Source organism: Chelonoidis abingdonii, chromosome 3, assembly GCF_003597395.2.
Source record: "Chelonoidis abingdonii isolate Lonesome George chromosome 3, CheloAbing_2.0, whole genome shotgun sequence".
Lineage (NCBI taxonomy): Eukaryota > Metazoa > Chordata > Testudines > Testudinidae > Chelonoidis > Chelonoidis abingdonii.
In genome coordinates, this window is record NC_133771.1 from 198,038,444 (window position 1) to 198,059,104 (window position 20,661).

At 40.7% G+C, this 20,661-nt stretch overlaps 1 protein-coding gene across 5 annotated transcripts in view; it reads right to left on the reverse strand.

The window, feature by feature from the left end:
• The window catches only part of USP34 (ubiquitin specific peptidase 34), a 299,367-nt gene that overhangs the window by 253,348 nt on the left and 25,358 nt on the right, over positions 1–20,661 (reverse strand). For all 5 annotated transcript variants that reach the window (XM_075064435.1, XM_075064436.1, XM_075064434.1 and 2 more), the window contains exons 2-6: positions 14,411–14,498; positions 13,048–13,468; positions 7,512–7,562; positions 6,620–6,769; positions 2,312–2,379 (exon numbers count right to left, since the gene is read on the reverse strand). In XM_075064435.1, coding sequence (XP_074920536.1) covers positions 2,312–2,379; positions 6,620–6,769; positions 7,512–7,562; positions 13,048–13,468; positions 14,411–14,498 — 778 coding nt within the window. The remainder of the gene's footprint in view (positions 1–2,311; positions 2,380–6,619; positions 6,770–7,511; positions 7,563–13,047; positions 13,469–14,410; positions 14,499–20,661) is intronic.

Here is a 20,661-nt window from a genome sequence, read left to right on the forward strand (position 1 = left end):
CCACCTCAATCCTCTAGCACAGAGGATAAACACCTACCTAAGCAGTAACTCTACATAGCCTATCTTATATTTACATATCATATATCACCTTAGCTGCCCAGGCCCTTGAAAACAAGACGGGCCTAGTATAGACAGTCTACAGCAGAGATGGCTCTATCCAACGCCATACTGACCTTACCTCGACGTAGTCCTCTCAACTTAATTAGAAAATATTATAACTACGATGCCACTCTGCCATACATACAACTACTAGCCTCGCCACTAAAATCCTTTCTCACTGCCCGCTTTCTATTCCAATAGATTACTAAATTCCCAACCTTACTCCTGAGCATAGACTTGATTAACCTACGGTACTCTCACACGCATCTAGCGAGCAGACAGGCCATGTCCCTCGCTCCGTATTACGACAGGTCTCTCGCACACCTTGATAGCAAACTTCTTCACCACGCTCTAGCCCCGCCCATACACCGATATCAACATACCAATACACCATGAACTCCGCAGGGACATAATTCCTTGCCCCCAACTTTACAATGCCTTGTGGCATCAGTCAGCATCTAGTCTACCACTATTTATTCATTATTGCCTCACCTACAACATGTCTATCTATACAGACACCTAATCATCATTTCGCGAACACAGCTATCAGTCGTGTCCTCGTCAACGTGGCACGCCCCTGACATTCTCTTCATCACGTGTGATTATATCTGACCATCATGTAAGTCGGCACTGCCAATGCCCGTTCCTCATTCATATTCTGATTTTTGACCTTATTGACTATTAATGCCCTAGGCAATTCAGTGACGCAGTACTACTTTCGACCAAATGCAAAAATCCAGTGCAGCGTCAAACACGTCTCCTGTACATCAGATACATAGGCATACATATGCTCAATATAAATCCAGTTGTTGTCCATATTGATAATTTTAAACGAATACATTCTCTCTCAACAGCTTCATACTCATATCATCAGCGAAATTGTCAGCTGAAAGTCGCAATATTGCAAAACAAAAAACTTCAAAAACACGCTCAAGTGAATTGCTGAACTACTAAATAATATACTGCATGAGTAGTATCCATCATTATTAATAGATTACTGACAGAGCCAACAAGATTCAGTGGAATTGGCTCTCACGACTACTCGCAGTAATGAATTAATTGAATCTATTTCCTTATGTTAAGTTCTCCTCACACCTTCTATGGATCATCTTAATTATCACTTCAAAAGTTCTTTTTCTCCTGCTGACGATAGCTCATCTCAATTGATTAGACTCTTCCTGTTGGTATGCATACTTCCACCTTTTCATGTTCTCTGTATGTATAAATATCTGCTGTCTGTATGTTCCATTCTACGCATCCGAAGAAGTGAGCTATAGCTCACGAAAGCTCATGCTGAAATAAATTTGTTAGTCTCTAAGGTGCCACAAGTACTCCTGTTCTTTTTGCGGATACATACTAACACGGCTGCTACTCTGAATACAGTCTTAATGATATTTGACTTCTTGACAGCTGGAAATGTGGAAAGTGAGACACAATTAAAAACTTTAGAGACATGCTTCAGCAGTTCTAGATTACGATTTTGAGATTATTGTGAATTTACAATTCTGCCTTGAGAATTTCTAAAAATCAATATAGGAAATTATGATAAATAAGATCATTTCAAACTCTATGTAGTATCACTACAAATCTTTTTTAATCTTTCTATGAATGATGCTGCATACAGTGAAAATGTATTACAATTGATCCTGCAATGAGACTTTAAAACAGGACTGAATCCAATATTTAAAATGGTCTTATTGGGACTATTAAAGCCATTACTAAAGTTACTGACACATGGATTTGCCCCAAACTAAATGATACTTTGAATCTGACTGTTGAAATATTAAAGACTCATAGACTTTAAGGTCAGAAGGGACTATCGTGATCATCTAGTCTAATTTCCTGCACATTGCATGCCACAGAACCTCACCCACCCACTCCTGCAATAGACCTCTAACCTCTGACTGAGTTACTAAAGTCTTCAAGAAATGATTTAAAGATTTCAAGTTAAGAGAGAATCCACCATTTACACTAGTTTAAACTTGCAAGTGACCCGTGACGCAGAGGAAGGCGAAAACCCCTATGGTCTCTGCTAACCTGACCTAGGGAAAATTCCATCCCGACGCCAAATATGGCTATCAGTTAAACCCTGAGCATGCGGACTAAACAAAGAAATGGCTTGAACTTTGAGAAACTTTGAGTTCTAGTATAATCTGAACTTCTAAATGTGTTTTGTCAAACAATGAAACTTTTTGTTATATTTAAAGCTTACCTGATAACATAGGTCCTAAATGGTATAATGTGCTGCATGACAGCAGGGATGTGCAGCCATATCCTGATCTATAAAGCAAATACAAAAATAAATAAACTGTAATTCTATAAATTTATGCAGAACAATTAAAATGCAAAGGCCAGTAATAAGGTTTAAAAATGCAAAACTCTGTCTAAATAAGGCTTTCGGGTTGTTGGCTTTTTGTGAACTTGTGTAACTTCCAATCAGATTTTTTACAATTTTCAAAAGTATAGTCTGGGGCAACTTTCTACAGCTAATAAATGAACCCAGATCGAGAGTCATGTTTTTTTCTGCTAATCAACAGGAAAAATAAGATAAAAATTAGTGTAAACAAATAACATACACTGCTCCGCCTTAATGCCTCTCATTTCTGAACTCTGTATTCCCTCCTGTTTCTTCAACCTAATGCATTCTACAGCTCCTATTCTGCCCTCCATTCGTAATTGATTTTGCATCTTCTAAGGGGTCTACAAGAAGATTATATCCTTTTTCGCCATGTTGATCATACTCATTTATTTGAGTTTTGTGGAAGATTTGATACTTTGGGCTCATCCACATTACAACTACAATTGTGATTTTGTTGCCAGTTAAAGGCATGACCATCTTACCCAGTTAAATGTAACATGGCTCAGAGCAGCTTTTTCATGTTTGCACATCCACATTTAGCAGGCTGCTAACCTTATCTGTAACAATGCATTCTGGAAAAAACCAAAGCAATTATCTCATGCTCCCTCTGCCAAGGACTGGGATGCCCAAAAGACAGATACACAGAATGTGTGAGAAGTAATACACTCTGGGATGCCCCACTGCAAACAAGTTGAATTCACACTACCTTTTACTATCCATCTATCCCCAAAGTCATTAGTCCACACTTTGAGAGGCAACCCACTGTTGTGGAGTTAGTGTGAGAGGCTGGCCCTACTCGAGATCCTCACTCTACTCTTAACTCCTCATCCCCCAGCATCCCAGCCACATCCATGAATATGAACATCTCTGTATCAGAAGGGACAGGCAAAGCCACATCATTTCTGATACTGACACACCTGCAGGGAAAGAGCTGATCTACACGTCTGTGCTCTCTTCCCCACAATATCAGTTCCTGGAAACCCCCTGCAATCCCAAGAGCACTTTTCAGTAAGAGAAAAAAATGTGCAGCCTGCGTTTCTGAAAGAAGAAATTGAACATCCAAGCAATGAGGCAAACAGGAGCTCTAACTTTACAGCACTTCACACTAAGGTACTGCACAACAGTAATATCAGATGCATTTCAATGCATTGGCCTCTTTCTCTTCCACGATGCCGGACCACATCACTTGGATCTGGCAGTAGCTCCCTACTCTAGTCATTGCTGACTCACTCGTGAAGCACTGTACACAGCCCCACAAAGTGCAGTAGTGTGGATGAAAAGATTAAAGAGGACTTCTAAATCAAATGTCCTACTCAGGACATCTCTGCACACAGGATGAATCAGCTCTGAAAACATCGCTCAATGTACAATAGCAGTCAAAAAAGCTAACAGAATGTTAGGAACCATTAGGAAAGGAAGAGATAATAAAACAGAAAATATCATAACACCATTATAAAAATCCATGGTATGCTGACACCTTGAATACCGTGTGCAGTTCTGGTCACCCCCATCTCAAAAAAGGTGTATTAGAATTAGAAAAGACGCAGAGAAGGCCAAAGAAAATAATTAGGGGTAGGGAACAGCTTCCATATGAGGAGAGATCAAAAAGACTGGAACTGTTCAGCTTAGAAAAGAGACAACTAAGGGGGGATAAGACAGATGTCTTTAAAATCAAGAATGGTGTGGAGAAAGTGAATAGGGAAGTGTTATTTATCCTTTTACATAATACAAGAATTAGAGGTCACTCAATGAAATTAATAGGCAGCAGCTTTGAAACAAACAAAAGGAAGTACTTCTTCACACAACGCACAGTCAGCCTGTGGAACTTGTTGCCATGGGATGTTGTGAAGCCCAAAAGTATAACTGGCTCAAAAAAAAATTACATACGTTCATGGCAGATATGTCCATCAATGGCTATTAACTAAGATGATCTGGGATGACACTCCATCTGGGATCATGCTAAGTTGCCCTGTTCTGTTTATTCCCTCTAAAACATTTGGTACAGGTCATTGCCAGAAGACAGGATACTAACCTAGATGTATCACTGGTCTGACCCAGTATGGTTGTTTTATATCGTTAATTTTTAACTAATGCCCTTAAGAACAGATTGGATTTTACTGCCTTGAAAACTAAAATGTTCACAAGTTAATGATGGATATATCCTTTGTGAATCCTTAGTTATATTTGGTCTGTTTTCCACACAGAGGAACATGAACCAGACAATTTTCAAAAATTTCCAAAGGGAGACATTTTTTATTGCCTTCACCTGAAAAAAAACTACTTGCTGGATTTCCTTGAAATTTTCAGAAAAAAATGAAATCACCATTGTGAATTAACTGTCAAATTTGGAAGGAGAATCCTTTATTTTAAATATACAAGGATGGTAGTGACCACATTTTTTATTATGAGACATTTATTGCCAACTTGACTATGGAATGACTATGGTCTCTCCATAATCTAGTCATTTTCAGAAAAACAATTTTTTAATCGATAATATAGTAGCTAAACAGGTTATGCAGACAAAACAATATATCCTTCCCCAGGGCTCCAAATTAAAACCAAGACTCAATGTGCCTAAGAAACTTTACAATCAGAGCTGGTTAACTGCCATTCTCGAGAGCTGCTACTACTGTGAAAATGCATTTAACTAACTTTACCCTACAGTTCTGAGTTTACACACCAATTATTATGTAACAGTTGAGACTACAGAGCTACCCTGCAGATTTGCTTACTGGGCAATCATTCACAGGGCTACTCATAAATCTTGCATTAATTTATCTGTAAAGCCCATAAACTGAAGTGGATGGGACAAAAAGTCACACAGTAGTTGGGTTATAGCCTTGGAGCTACTCTAAATCATGTCAGCTGAAATGACTTCCTAAGGACTACTCCAACAGCTCAAGACTGAGGGAGTTCTGCATTCCCTAACCAAGACCCTCTAGTTTTTAGCTCACCTGAGAATCCCCCCCTAAACCAGGAGCAGGTGTAGACTCACCAGTGCTGGCTTTCTTTCAATCACAGCTATAAAAGATTAAATCTCAGCCGCCTACTTAAAACAGCTTTCCAGCTACCCTGTGGCACCTGAGAGTAACAGGAATATGGGAGAGGAGAACACCCAGGATCTGATTCAAAGTATCATATATACTCACTCATAAGCCAAATATTTTTTTAGTAAAAAGGTGACGCATCAAAGAGTTGCGGATGGCTTATAAACGGGTCTACACCAAAATGTGATGATTTTAAATTCTATGGAATCATTGAATTGAATATCTAATACACTGTTGTTTTGCTTACCTGGAGTGTCTGCAGGCATGGAGCCCCTCAGCTCCCTGTGGCCGCCGTTCGCAGCCAATAGGAGCTGCGGGAAATGGTGTGCCACTTCCCACAGCTCCCAGTGGCTGGGAACGGCAAATCGTGGCCACAGCTAGCTGAGGGGCTCCATGCCTGCAGACGCTCCAACAAAACATCCCGACCCGCCAGCGGCTTACTCTGATGTCCGGGAGGCAAAGTTTGCCAACCTCTGAAATATAGGGTTGGCTTATGAAAGGGTCATGCAGTTTTTGCTATTTTACCTAACCATCTTGGGGGGTCGGCTTATAAACGAACGGGCTAATGAAAGAGTATATACGGTGTTTAATATTGGAATCAAATCACAGAGTGTAATTATACAGCATTTCATTTTAGTTACACTCATTAAGTATTTACAGTTAATGGGCAAAATTCTGTCTTCCTTTACACCCAAGTTCTTGAGCAAGACATCCCCTCCCATCACATCCTCATGCCACTTCCAGTCTCCACATGACCACCTCCACAGACATGCTTTAACTCCCTCTACCAGAGTCTTCTAGTTCTTGCCAGTAGTGACCAAGGGATACCTTCCTAACCTAGCTTCGCTGCAACCAGAATGTCTGGGAAGATAAGGAAAAACAAGATATCCTATAGATGCCACTATTCCTCCAACAGATCTCAGGGTAACGACTGGAGTGAAATGTTGCCCCTGCTGGACAGGGCAATCCCCAGACACCCTTTTCTCTATGAGGGGAAAATTGTGACTTTTTCCTGATTGCAGGGCTCTCTTCAAATTTTCCCAGACTTAGTCTATCCCATTTTATATTTGTTGTATTTTGTTTAAAAATGTAACCAGCTCCGGGCAATACTTACATTAGATACCACTGTGATAAATGCATGTGCTATAAGAAATGGCAATGTATCAGGGGTTCCATGTTCAAAACAATCCTTCATGAGGGAAAGGCCATTTTTTCCACAAAACAGACAAACATAACGAAGCAAGTGCAATGGTACTTCTACATCCTATAGAAACAGTAGAATATAAAAAGGTTTATTTAAAAAAAAAAAAAGAATGTTACTATTGAAAACAAAAAACTAATTACACATAAGGTAAGAGATCAGATGAGCAATATCAATGTATCATATGTTTATAAAACAATAAATATGATGATTTCACAGTCACCGAAAACATGTTAATTGTATTTCATAATGCTCTCTACAAATACATCAGAGGGATAAACACCAAAGAAGGGAGAGAAGTTATTTAAGTTAAGGGACAACGCTGGCACAAGAACAAATGGATATAAACTAGTCATCAATAACTTTAGGCCTGAAATTAGATGAAGGTTTCTAATCATCAGAGGAGTGAAGAATACCAACTGTCTGGTTACAACCTCTGTCTGGTTGGTGAGTCATACCCACATGCTCAAGGTTTAACTGATCACCATATCTGGAGTTGGGAAGAAATTTCCCCCCAGGTCAGAAAGGCAGAGAACCCGGAGGGCTTTCACTTTCTCCGCAGCATGGGGCACTAGACACTTACTGTTTTGAATTAGTATAAATAGCGGATTCTTTGTAACATGACATCTTTAAATCAAGATTTGACAATTTCAGTAACTCAACAAGAGATTATGGAGCTATTACAGGAGTGGATAGGTGAGGTTTTGTAGCCTGTGATGTGCAGGAGGTTAGACTAGATGATCATGATAATTTTGATCGCTTCAGGCCTTAAAGTCTATGAATCAATGAAATATATATGACTTACATTCATATCACAGAACGCGCCTAATATATTGCTTTCTTGGGCAGAAATATCCTGGTTTAAAAGAAGAGAGAGATAAATGTAATTAGGTAACAATAGAAATAGAAACAAATTGTATGAAGGAAACAAAATCCAAAGACTCACGATGCACACTCCAGAAACCTAGTTTTATGAAACTCAACCAGCTTAAGTTTAATTTTAAAATTGCCACAATGACTTTTGCATTTTCCGATTAAACTTTTTTTTTAAAGTGTATTTACAAATATGTACTTATAAACTCTGGACTATGGCTGGAGCATTAGGGGAAATTTCTTACCTAATAGTTTTCCTTCTTGGAGTTCTTCTATATCAATTCAGATGTTTCCATTACCAGCAGGAAAGTAATGTACCCAAACATCTGAACTGCCATAGGTAAATGAACAGAGAATATACTGTATAATCATAAACCTAATGAATATTCAAGAGCTACAGTTTGTAGTTTAAGAGTTTAAAGTTAGTCATTCTAGTTCAGTTTATTAAACTTCTTCAAGTCCAACTGTAACATTCTCACACAAATATCTAATTGACAGCTTGCAGAACCTGTATCTGGTATCCTTAAAGGGAAACTGTCAAATTACAAATCATCCTTCACTCAATTTTTAAATCTATTATTGTTGCAAGTAACACTTGAGATTACTATAACTAAAGAGTTTAATAACAATTTCTTTTAATATGTTTACATTGCGCGCTGGATAGCATTTTGTAGACAGTCTATTTTACTGTTCCCCCCTATTAAATCAATTTCCCATATTGTTTGTATGAATCTTTCCAACAGCAAAAGAGAAAACATTTTTAAAAAATTGTAAAATGTGATTGTGAAAACAAAAAAAACTTACTGAAACACTATCAAACTAATTTTTACTTTAAAAAATAATTACTAGTTTTCATGTTCACAATTTCCCTTTAAATTCGGGGGGGGGAGGAGATTTTTAAACATTTAATTTAACTGAAGTTTTTGGAATTAATTTCAAATTGACTAATTTCCAGAGTATCATTTAAAACTACATTACTGGGGGTATTTTAGTTGTGATGGAATCAAGCTTTAAGTTATTCACTAAGGTTACAATATAGGAATCTAAATATACTACATATTTCCCCCTCACATTGAACTTCAAACCATCACTCAATAGTGTTCTTTAATTATTTTTAAGTATTAAAACACATTTTTCTGGCCAATAAATAAGAAAAAGAGTATTTCTGTGCTCTGCCCATGCCACTACCAGAAACAGATTATGCATGGGAAAATTACCAGTTGTTGAGGAAAGTAGAATTGTTCATCATTTAAAGTACTGCTCTTAGCACCTGGCAGCTGAAAGACAGTGGAAATCTATGCATTCAGTGCTTAGAGTTTAGTGTTAGTAGCTGTTTTGCATACTTCTTGTCTCAAGATTTCTCTTCTTATGAAGTAGCCATATTGGAGTAAACACTAACAACAATGTGGCAAGAGATCTCTGCAGCACTGGAGAGACAAAAAGTTTGACTTACTTGGCTAGAATGAACCTGAAAACCTGACAGTCCTACTCTGGCATTCTAAACGGAATACTCAGGGCACTGAGATTTCCACAAGGTCACCTTTTGAGCCAAGTAACAGAATAGAGTTCCCTATGAGAACCAAAGGCAGCAAAAAAAAAACTCAGAGGTGAAACACCTTAATTGATGTGTGATGGTGGACACAACCTTGGGAACAAAACTTTAAAAAATTCATCCTACTAGAAAACGACTGATATGGGAACTGCCACTACAGCTGCTAATTGCCTCATTCTGAGCCAAAATGTTGGCGGAGCATAAAAATAAAGTAGACAGATGCCTTTCCTCACTGTATTAACCTCCACTGAGCTGCTAAAGACTGGTTTGCTAACTCCTTTAAAGTTCATTGTCTAGTCCTGCCTGGAGGGATTTTAAAAGGTAAGGAAAATAGGAGCTCACTTTGTGTTTTTGCCTCTTCTTCTACATGGTTTATAGAAAGTGATCACTTCCAGTAAAATAAACAAAATGCCTCTTTCTAGACAGAAGCATATTCTGTACCTTCTGAAATACCTATCTCACAGATTCTCTGCATAATCTAAGTCTGAATAAAGGAATAGTGCTGACAGAAGGTCATGGATGCAGTACAATTAAAATTAACAGATGTCTCAGACAGCCACACCCAGACCTGATGCATCTCAGACATTTCAGGGATCTCCAGATTACCCTTGTTTGAGTTCTCATGATTTTTTTGAATTGTTTTTGCTGTCAAAGTTGTCAGTCCCATGAACAGCACATGCAAGACTAAATGTCTATATGATAAAAATGTGTCACGAGCTAAGACCTCTCTTTGGATATCAAGAACGTTAGCAGATATTACTTTTGCACTGGGGTAAACATAAGTTTCTTCCTTCAAGAATAAGTTTCTTCCTTCAAAATTTATGCCCTCAAGCGGGTTTTCTTCCAACTGACCAAGTCTGATTTTGGTATTCTTGTGTCTGAAGACACACAGAGATTCACTAGAAAGGAGATTTTTTCCTCTGATTAGCAGGGTAAACTCTTGTATCATCATTCTGTTTTTATGTTTCAGAGGGGTAGCCGTGTTAGTCTGGATCTGTAAAAGCAGCAAAGAGTCCTGTGGCACCTTACAGACTAACAAACGTACTGGAATATGAGCTTTCGTGGGTGAATACCCACTTCGTCGTATGCAAAAGGTTTGACTTACTTGGCTAGAATGAAACTGAAAACCTGACAGTCCTACTTTGGCGTTCTAAACAGAATACTCGGGGCATTCAGATTTCCACAAGGTCACCTTTTGAGCCAAGCAACAGAAGAGAGTTCCCTATGAGAACCAAAGGCAGCAAAAAAAACTCAGAGGTGAAAACACCTTCATCCGTTTTTATGGTCCCTGTTGATTTTAAACAGACCATGACCACAAACTTGTCTGAATTAAGGTGTACTTGTCTTGTTCAGAGGTCTTATTGCCCTCAAATCCAACAAACGTATATGCCAGTTCTTCGTCCTGGAAGGCCAGGTCCTCTGTGCTGTCAATATGCCCACGGAGGATCCCAGTATTCTGGACTGGCATCCATTGTCAACTGTACCCTTTCTGGTTCCTAAATGAAATTTTCCTTCAGGATGTTTTCTCTGTTCAGCTCAGATAACTCTCATTAGTCTCTTCCAGTTTTACCTCAATCTTTGCTATAATAGAGATGCATGCTGCTAGTAAAAAAAAAATCAAGGGGTAGAAATGTCCCCTAATCTATGGGACTTAGGGGAGGACAGTAAAGTCCCCAGTAGGCTTATATACCAACAGATCATCTTTTTTCTTGTTTTCTTCTTCTTGTTAGATATTGCAGTTTTGTGACCCTTTCTGACAGAACAGACTTCTGTTCATTAGAAATCTCTCTTCTCCCAGATGTGTGAGTATCTGCAAAGGTTCCATCAAGTACCTGGTAAGAGCATCCGTTTATATCTGATACAGAACGTTCTGAAGGACTGACCACACTTCACATTTCCCGATAAACCCACTGAAGGACTTAGTCATTATCATTATAATATTATGGCAGAAATCAAAATGCGCTAGAAGATTTCCAAACATAGATATAACAATCCTTTCTCTGAAAAAATTACAAATTTGGTATAAGAAACTAGCTGAAAGTGGGTATCATTTTTTCTGACCTGCCTAGACAGCAAAAGAAGTTTTCTTCTCTCTCATCTCTCTCTCCAGACCACGATTTTGATATATTCGTGGCATAATAGTGTTTACTAATCTGAGTGGTCAGTGACTCACGATGTCATATTGTTGAGAGTACTGGTGAGCCACAATGCAGACACCCAACTTATGTTAGTGGCTGGTCTTCTTACACTATGTCAGCACATCAGCCAAAAAAATACTGCCCTTTTGAGATTTCTAACTCTTCATGGCACAATGACAAAAAAATAAGACACACAAATATTTCCGAAAAGAAAAAAAGGTTGTTGTCTTCTCTCTAAGTGAAGCAAGTGTATTTATACATAAAAAATTGTTCTAGAGCTGTTTCTGCCATATTCCTGTGAAGGCAGGGAGAAAAATTCACATTCAGTTTTTTTAACTCCATGACCCTATGAAGCACAAAGGCAAAATCCCTTTCATTTTAACATTAGTTTTAACCAGCATGAAAGACAAAAAGATAGACCTACCCTCATTGGTCTCTACTAGTGGGCAGCTGTATCGCAGACCTATTTATTTATGATGATAAAGTTTAAAAGGAATTATGAAGGCCATGCTGAAATGTGGTAGGAAAGTTTTACTTACTGGAATCCTAACATTCTCTGGTTCATTAATAGAGATATACTTGAGATCACATATATTTGTAAATACAGTTTGACATTTTAACTTACAGATTTATAATCTAACATGATTGAATATAGCAAAGATACTCAAATATGCCCCAAACAAAACAAAATCACTCATCTTCCCAGTTTAATAATTTTCAACTAAACCAACATTTATTGCCAATTTTGGTGAGATCCACTCATTCAAGGACTGAATATAACTCATGCAAACACACTAGCACGTATGCTAAATCACATATCATTTACATATATCTTTACAAGTTAAGAGCAAATAGTGTAATAATGTGAAACCAAAAGCTTATCTACTCAAAGCAGTGACACAGCTTTAAGTTTGTGGGTTTGGATAATTGTATTTTAATGCGCCAATATTTTGTAACATCCACATAAATGTGTTAATGGCTTCTCATGTATTTTCTCAGTATAAGCTTTCTTAACAACGGCAAATATACTCATATCTCAGTCATATATAAGTGAAGCATATGCTCTATTTAGTCAGGAACAGATTTCTGCAGGTGTAACCTAAAATAAACCTTTTCAAGAACAAATTTATTTTAATTTGACAACCAGAGTCCCCAATATAGCTACAAAAGCATTTCCTTCTATATCTGGGAATGAAAAGTTTGTAAAAGAAGAGTTCTGAGGGTGCATTTTTCAAAATAAATTAAGTAAAAAATATATATTTAGCAGTAACAAAGTAACATCACAATGAAAAACTTATAAAGACAGTAGTCAAGTTTGCAGAGCTGCAGTTGTAACAGTTATTCAGTTGATTATAGAACAGCAAAGAAGTGTGGTCTCATGCAAGTTTTAGTTTGTAAATTTTGTTGATAACAGATTTAAACAAAAAGCAATTAAACTACATTATATTATTTTTGGTAGGAAGCCATAATTATGGTCCCTTTTAGCCTTCCTGCTACTGTGACTATATGGTAACTCAAATTATTCAATTATATCCAACATTTTATTAACTGCTTTTACCTAGACTAATCAAGAATTATTTTAAGAACGTATTTAAGGGAGTGGCTCATCTCCCAAAAAGCATCAATGGAAAGACCCAGTGAATTCAGTGGGAAAGCTGAAACATCCCCATCCACCCTGTTTGAAAACTACAACCACCCAAGCAGAGTCTACCCTTCAGTGATAACTACACTGTGTTTCACAAAAAAACAAAATATGCACAAGTTAGGATAAGATATACCTCTATTGTGGGATGAGTATTATGCTTGTAAGCAGTATACAGAGGAAACTGAATCTGAAAGATTTTTGCCACACACAGCAACAGTTTTTCCTTCTCATCGGTGCTCCATAAGCTAAAAGCATCAGTGCTCTTTGCAGATTCTTCCTCTGTCAGGATACACGTTCTTGCGGAGTCTAACTTCTTCTCTATGCATTTTTGTCGTTCTCCATTTTCATCTTCATGAGACTCTCTTTCTACATTCAGTGGCTCATTGGCTTGATTATTCTGATCTTGCCATGTTGAATCTATATTAATAGTGCAATGTTTACAGAGCTGGTCCCGTAGAGCTTGAACTTGGGCAATCACTAAGTTAATAAGCGCACATACTACTTGGTTAAAGATCTCCAAATGCTTATACTCCTTGAAGCAGCACAGACATTGTCTGCAAACAAAAACAAAATAAAAAAGTGAAAATTCCTGGAGTGACTCAGAATTAAAATATCTAAAAATGAGAAGTTTGGACTCCATCAACTTAAAAAAAACTAATAAATAGTAAGAAAAAAAGACTGATCTTAATTTTTTAAAGGTGACTAACTATGAGGAAGTTTCACGTTTAAATATATTTTAAGTAACAAAGCATATGACAGACCAACGAAGACAGGAAATTCAAAGTGACACTGAGACTCCAACATCAAGCACCAATACTTAAGACTTCATTAATTCCTGTGGGCATCCCACTTCCAGACGCTCACAGAGAACTACACAGTCCCAACTACTGTTCAGCAGTTTTAAATTATTTATATATTTTACAATGGTAGCTATGGCCTGCATGTGTTCATCTTATTGAGTCACAACACCAAAATATTGTGGAAAAATCCTCATAAGACACTTTTCAGAGTGGGTTCTAGCCCATGAAAGATAATGCCCAAATAAATTTGTTAGTCTCTAATGTGCCACAAGGACTCCTCGTTGTTTTTTCATAAAACATTGAAATTCAAAGTAATAATTCTTGATTTTCCCCCCCATTCTCTTTAGAAAAAAAAATGTAGTGGTAGGATAGTTCATATTAAGCAACAGCATATGTAAGGTTTTATAATATTTTTCATTACTATCATTTAGCCTGTTTACTGCTATGTTCTTCAACAGTTTCTGGAATGCCAGCCAGTGCTTCAAAGGTGTGTTCTAAACACACACACCTAGCAGGAGACATGGCACAAAAGTAGTTACATGTAAACGAAGGCCAGAATTTCCTTTATTCTCCCATCATTTTAGTCACACTACAATATTGTACTCGCTCTACTTATTCTATTCACTCTATTTCCCGCATATTTTTTACAACAATTGGGGTCCAATATGATGAGTTTAAAGACACTGGCGAAAATACCTTTGCGTCCAGGAGTTGATATAAGCAAATATCTTGAGTGCATGTTCCTTTCGGAGCTGCAATCCATCACCACTTTCGATGTCAGATACTGAAGAAAAATAGTAAGTCGTTAATGGCATATGTAATATTTAATGTGACTTTTAACTGCTACATTAAACATAAAATATCAAAACATAAATTTTGTTCCTAAAGGACCGAATTAGAAAAATCAGACTTAGAGCAGTAACTGCATTGCTAGCCAGAATATAGTAACATAATATTGAAGAGGTTTTTCCAGCACAAAACTTTTGGATCACCACACTTACCTTCATAGATCCAGTAATTTCTCCAACACCAAGAAATCTGTTATCTACAGCCAGGCACTCAGATACCACAGAATATGCTCTGAGGAAAAAGTCCAGGGTATATATCTCATACATTCAAAAACAGCCTTTACCAAATTAGGACACTCCATCAGAGAAGTAGATCACATCATGGAGTGGGCCACTCAAACATCCCAAGAGAACCTGCCTCAATACAGAAATAAAACCCTCTCCTGCCAAACACCTCTAGCTGTCACCTACCACCCCACAATGGAATCTATATGGGGTATCCTCAGACTACAACTCACACTCCGAGGGGCTCCATCCTGAAATAACTCTTTCCTGAACTCCCTTTTCTGGCCTTCAAACACACCCCAATGTCTCCAAGTTAATCCTCAGAAGCAGGCCCCCCTCAGACCAGGATACACCAACTCAAATCAGCACCAGACGCTGCCAGAACAACAGATGCAAAACCTGCAGACATATCTCCACTGTTACAATGATCCATACCCCTACCCAACACATCTTTCAAAATCCATTGGTCTTACACTTGCGTATCACATGTGGTGTGCCTCATCCAGTGCCCTACATGCGCCCATAACAACTATGTGGGTGAAACCAGATGATCACTAAACTTTCAAATGAACTCACACAGGAAAATAATAAAAGACAAAAACACACAGGCTCTGTTTACATTACCAATTGAACAACAAAACTTTTGTCATTCACAGGTGCTTAAAGAACTGTGTCCCACCCACCCACTCCTGTGACAAANCTTTTGTCATTCACAGGTGCTTAAAGAACTGTGTCCCACCCACCCACCCACGACAAAAGTTTTGCCACAGCAAGTGTCAGCGTAAACAGCTCGTTGTTGGCAGGAGCACTCTCCTGTCGAGAACAAGAATCGCGCTCATAGACAGTGGAAGTATTTTGTCGGCGAAACTGGTGACAAACAGCGTTTACACTGACTGACTTTTAGTGACACGGACATGTCAACATGTTTGTGTCACTAAATGCTGTGTAATGTAGACAAAGCCACTATCATCTCTAGGTAAACACTTCTTGCAAGACAATCAATCCATATCTGACCTACCAGTCCACATCCTCAAAGGAAACCTGCATAACATTTTCAAAAGACGACCCTGGGAGTAAAAATTTAGAACTTTGCTAGACACTAAAAATCATGGTCTTAATAAAGACACTGGATTTACGGCTTATTACAACAATCTAACTCACTAACCCCCCTTTTTGTCCTATGACTACAGGCGTGTTAATGAGCCACTTCACCTTGAATAGTCCCTTAGAATATGTGCTAACTACTTATGCTAAACTATCTGTTCAATCTTGTATTTAGCTGTGCACTCTAAGGCCTTCTCTACATTGGCAAGTTTCTGCACAGTAAAGCAGCTTTCTGCATTGTAACTCCTGAGGTGTACGCACTGCCAAGCCACTTGGTGCGCAGAAGTTGCACAGCTGCAAAGCTGTAAAAAAAACACCCCGATGAGAGGCGCACGGCTTTCTGCACTGAGGCTAGAGCATCGCGGTGCCAGTTTAGACACTCTGGTCCATTACAGCACGGCAACTGGCCTTCGGGAGGTGTCCCACAATGCCTGTTCTCACCTCTCTGATTACTGGTTTGAACTCTACTGCCCTGCCCTCAGGTGACTAACCATAAGCCCCATCCCTTAAATTCCTTAGGAATTTTGAAAGTCCCTTTTCTGTTTGCTTGCTGATGCGTGCAGTGGTCTCAGCACATCTTTCCAGGTGACCATGTCTGCTCCACGCACCAGGCGATCCCCCATTTGGAGCAATGCTGAACTTCTGGACTTCATCAGCATCTGGGGAGAGGAGGCTCTTCAGCCCCAGCTGCGCTCCAGCCATAGGAACAATACCACCGACGGACAGATTTCACGATGCATGACAGAAAGGGGCCATGACTGGGACACACTGCAGCGCAGGCTCAAAGTGAAGGAGCTGCGGAACACCTACCACAAGGCGTGGGCAGCAAACTGCTGCTCCGGTGCTGCGCCCAGGAGCTGCTGGTTCTACAAAGAGCTGGAGGCAATACTCGGTGGCGACTCCACCTCCACTGCAAATGCCACTGTGGATACTTCTGTGGCTCACACGCCAGTCGAGACTGGATCGAGCCAGAAGGAGGAAATCTTTGACAAAAATATGGAGGGGGAGGGGGCCCAGAGGAAGACTCAAAAGTCAGATATGCATGCAGCCAGGAGCGCTTCTCTATCCCAGAGGAGGCTAGCCAGTCAGTTGTCGGAACTTGGCGAAGTGCAAACAGGAGAGGTCATCCCTGGTAAGTGGCTCTGATTTTGGGAATCACTGAAGCAAGTTGTTGGGGGCAGGAGGGTTGCAGAAAGCAGGCTGGTGCCTGTATGATGTGCACACCACTACATGTCTAGTTTAAGCGGTGGAACAGGGTGTTGATTGACTCCCTCACTTCATGGGTATCTGCCTCAGAGATCTCCATGAAACTCCCATGGAGATACTGGGGAATCCACTGCCACAGGTTCTTTGGCAGAGCTGCTTTGTTTCTTGCCCCATTAAGGGTAACTTTCCACGTCACTCTGCCGGGGGAGAAGGGGGAGGAGAGAAGGGACCATTGCTGCACACAAGCAACCCACATAAGGGTCAGAGCAGAAGCTGCAGTCTTGGAGAAGACTCTCCCTTTATTCCCTGCTAACCCTCAGAAGCGAGATATCTTCCATAATGAACACAGCATATGGAAAATGTGGGGACAGTACTGATTATAAGACACACCCCCTTACAGTGCTGGCTCTCCCCAAGAGCCACCTGCCCAATGTACAGTACAGTCCTGGAACACTGATTTCCTCTGCCCCTGCAGTTACTCATCATTTTGGGGGTCTTGTGGCTCATGTGTGCTTGCCTGGGGTCAGCCATTTAGTGATAGGTATGTGAATAGTGGCTGTGTTTTAAATCACTGAATCAGTAGTCTGTGTGTTGCAAACAATACTACTTCTGTAAAATGTTGCATTTTAGCTTCACAGATATGACCTTGGGAGCCCAGCCTCCCTCTTTCTTATTGCCGACTGAACAGCCGCGCAGAATTAGAAAGCAGCCACAAAGAACTAAAGAGGACTTTCTGCATGAGGTCATAATGCACTCCACGGCTGAAAAACAAGAACTGAAGGAGTGGTGGGAGAGCGAGAAGAGGGACCAAAAGGAGAACGCGGCACGCCAGAACGAAGCCATGGAGCGGCTCTTAAACGTTACGGAGCACCAAGTGAACACGCTCAAGGTGCTACTAGTACTAAAAACCGAGCAGTTCCATGCCTGCCCTCCCTGCAGCCGCTCTCGCAAAACTCTTTCTCATGCACCCCCTAGACACCACCAACACATTCTTATCAACCTCCTGGCTCCAGTCTGTACCTGCTGCATTCCACTCTTCCCTCGTCACAGTCCAGCACTGCAGACTCCCAGTATGCACTGCACTCAACACCCATCTCTCTGCAGTTTAGCCCTGCTGAAGTACAGTACCTCCTGCACTGTACTCCAAAGGAGAAGGTTGGAATGGATACCTGGACACACACACATCTTTAATCGTCCTGGTACCCCACATCCTCCTAGGACCTTCCCGTCCCCCATCCCTCTCAGTGCTGATGTGTTTGTCTCCCTCCTCCGGTTGTTGTTTTTCAATAAAATAATTATGTTGGTTTGAAAGCAATCTTTATTCCATTAACTGAAAGCAAACAGACCCCTACAAAGCAACAGGCAATTTTCTTAAGTCTTCATAGTGCAATGTCTGCACCAATCACAATCACTTCCTAGCATTACAAGCACTGCACTCCCTAGCATAGCAACAAATATTAGTGGCTTTCAGCTTCAAATTGCTGCCTTAAGGCATCCCTGATCCTTATGGCCCCGTGGTGCGCTCCTCTAACAGCCCTGGTCTCTGGCTGTTAAAATTCAGCCTCCAGGCACTGAGCCTCAGCGGTCCAGCCCTGAGTGAAGCTTTCACCCTTCCCTTCACAAATATTATGGAGCACATGGCTATAAGCAAAGGAATACTGTCATTGACCAGGTCCAGCCTCCCATATAGGCAGCGCCAGTGGGTCTTTAAATGGCCAAAAGCACACTCAACAGTCATTCTGCACTTTCTCAGCCTGTTGTTGAACCACTCCTTGATGCTGGCAAGGTTCTCCGTGTATGGCTGCATAAGCCACAGCATTAAGGGGTAGGCAGCATCTCCCAGAATCACAATGGGCATTTTGACTTCCCCTACAGTGATCTTCTGGTCCAGGAATAAAGTCTCTGCTTGCAGCTTCCTGAACTGACCAGTGATCCGTAAGATGAGTGCACCATGCACCTTTCCGGACCAGCCTGCGTTAATGTCCGTGAAGCACCCATGGTGATCCACAAGCACTTGGAGAACCATTGAGAAATACCCCTTCCAATTAATGTACTCGGTGGCTAAGTGGTCTGGTGACAGAATTGGAATATGTGTGCCACTGATCGCCCCTCCACAGTTAAGGAAGCCCATTTGTGCGAAGCCATCTATGTCACGCACGTTGCCCAGAGTCACGGTCTTTTGGAGCAGGATGTGATTAATGGCCTTGCATACTTCCATCAACACGAGTCCAATGGTCGACTTTCCCACCCCGAACTGGTTAGCGGCCAATCGGTAGCAGTCTGGAGTAGCCAGCTTCCACAGTGCAATCACCACGTGCTTCTCCAATGGCAGGACAGCTCTGATTCTCATGTCCTTGTACCACAGGACTGGGGCGAGCTCATCACACTGTCCCATGAATGCGGCTTTCCTCATCTGCAAGTTCTGCAGCCACTGCTTATCATCCCAGATGTGCATAACTATGTGATCTCACCACTCAGTTCTTGTTTCCCAAGCCCAAAAGCGGTGTTCCCCTGTGGCCAGCACCTCTGTGAATGCAACAAGCAATCTCATGTCATAGCTACTATGCATGGCAAGATCAATATTGAACTGCACTTGCCTTTGTAGTTTAAGGAATAACGCCACTACCGTGTTAGTGAGAGCGAGCAGCATATTGGTCAAAAGTGCAGGATCCATTCCTGCAGACCAAAGAGGCAGAGCAGAGCGCACAGTACACAAACCATTGAAAGATGGCGCCAAATACAGATGGAAGCACAGGGACTGCTGGGATGCGAAGCAGTGCATCATGGGGCACTGAGACAGGACCCGGATGCCCCGTGTCACCCTCCGCCTTCCCACAACTCTTAGCGGCAGAAGAGGAAGAGATGCTCTGTGAGATAGCTGCCCAGAGTGCACCGCTCCGAATACCGCTACAAGTGCCGCAAATGGTGAACATACTATTGCGCAGGCAGCTGACAGTGTGAACACACAAAAGCCGTTTCCCTTTAGCGCTGAGTGGAGCTGTAAGTGCCGGCGCTGTAACTCTGCCACTGTAGAATATCTTACAGCACTGCAGCAGCACAGCTGTACTGATACAGCTGTGCCCCTGCAGTGTGTGTGGTGAAGATGCTCTACAGGAGAAGCTCTCCTACCACCATAGCGCCGTGCACATGAGCACTTACGCCAGAGTAATTTATGTTGCTCGGTGAGGGGGGTATTAGTCACACCCCTGAGCAACATAAGTTTTGCCTGCTGATTGTGTAGTACAGACCTAGCCTGCGCACTTTTCCCAGACCTTTCCCAGGAAGAGTTTTGTGTAGCTTGAAAGCTTGTCTCTCTCACCAACAGAAGTTGGTCCAATAAATGATATTATCTCACCTTGCTTTTATTTTAGTTGTTAGTATCCTGGGCCAAAATTTGGCTAATGCCATGTATTTCAAGCAGAGGGTGTAAAATCTCTATAAATCATGTAATTAAAATGTACCAGATCCCTATGGTGTCTAGGCACCCAACTGTGCAACAGTATATTATGGCTGGAAAGTTTTTGTGCTCCTAGCTAGAAAACATCTTAGGCTTTGTCTACACTT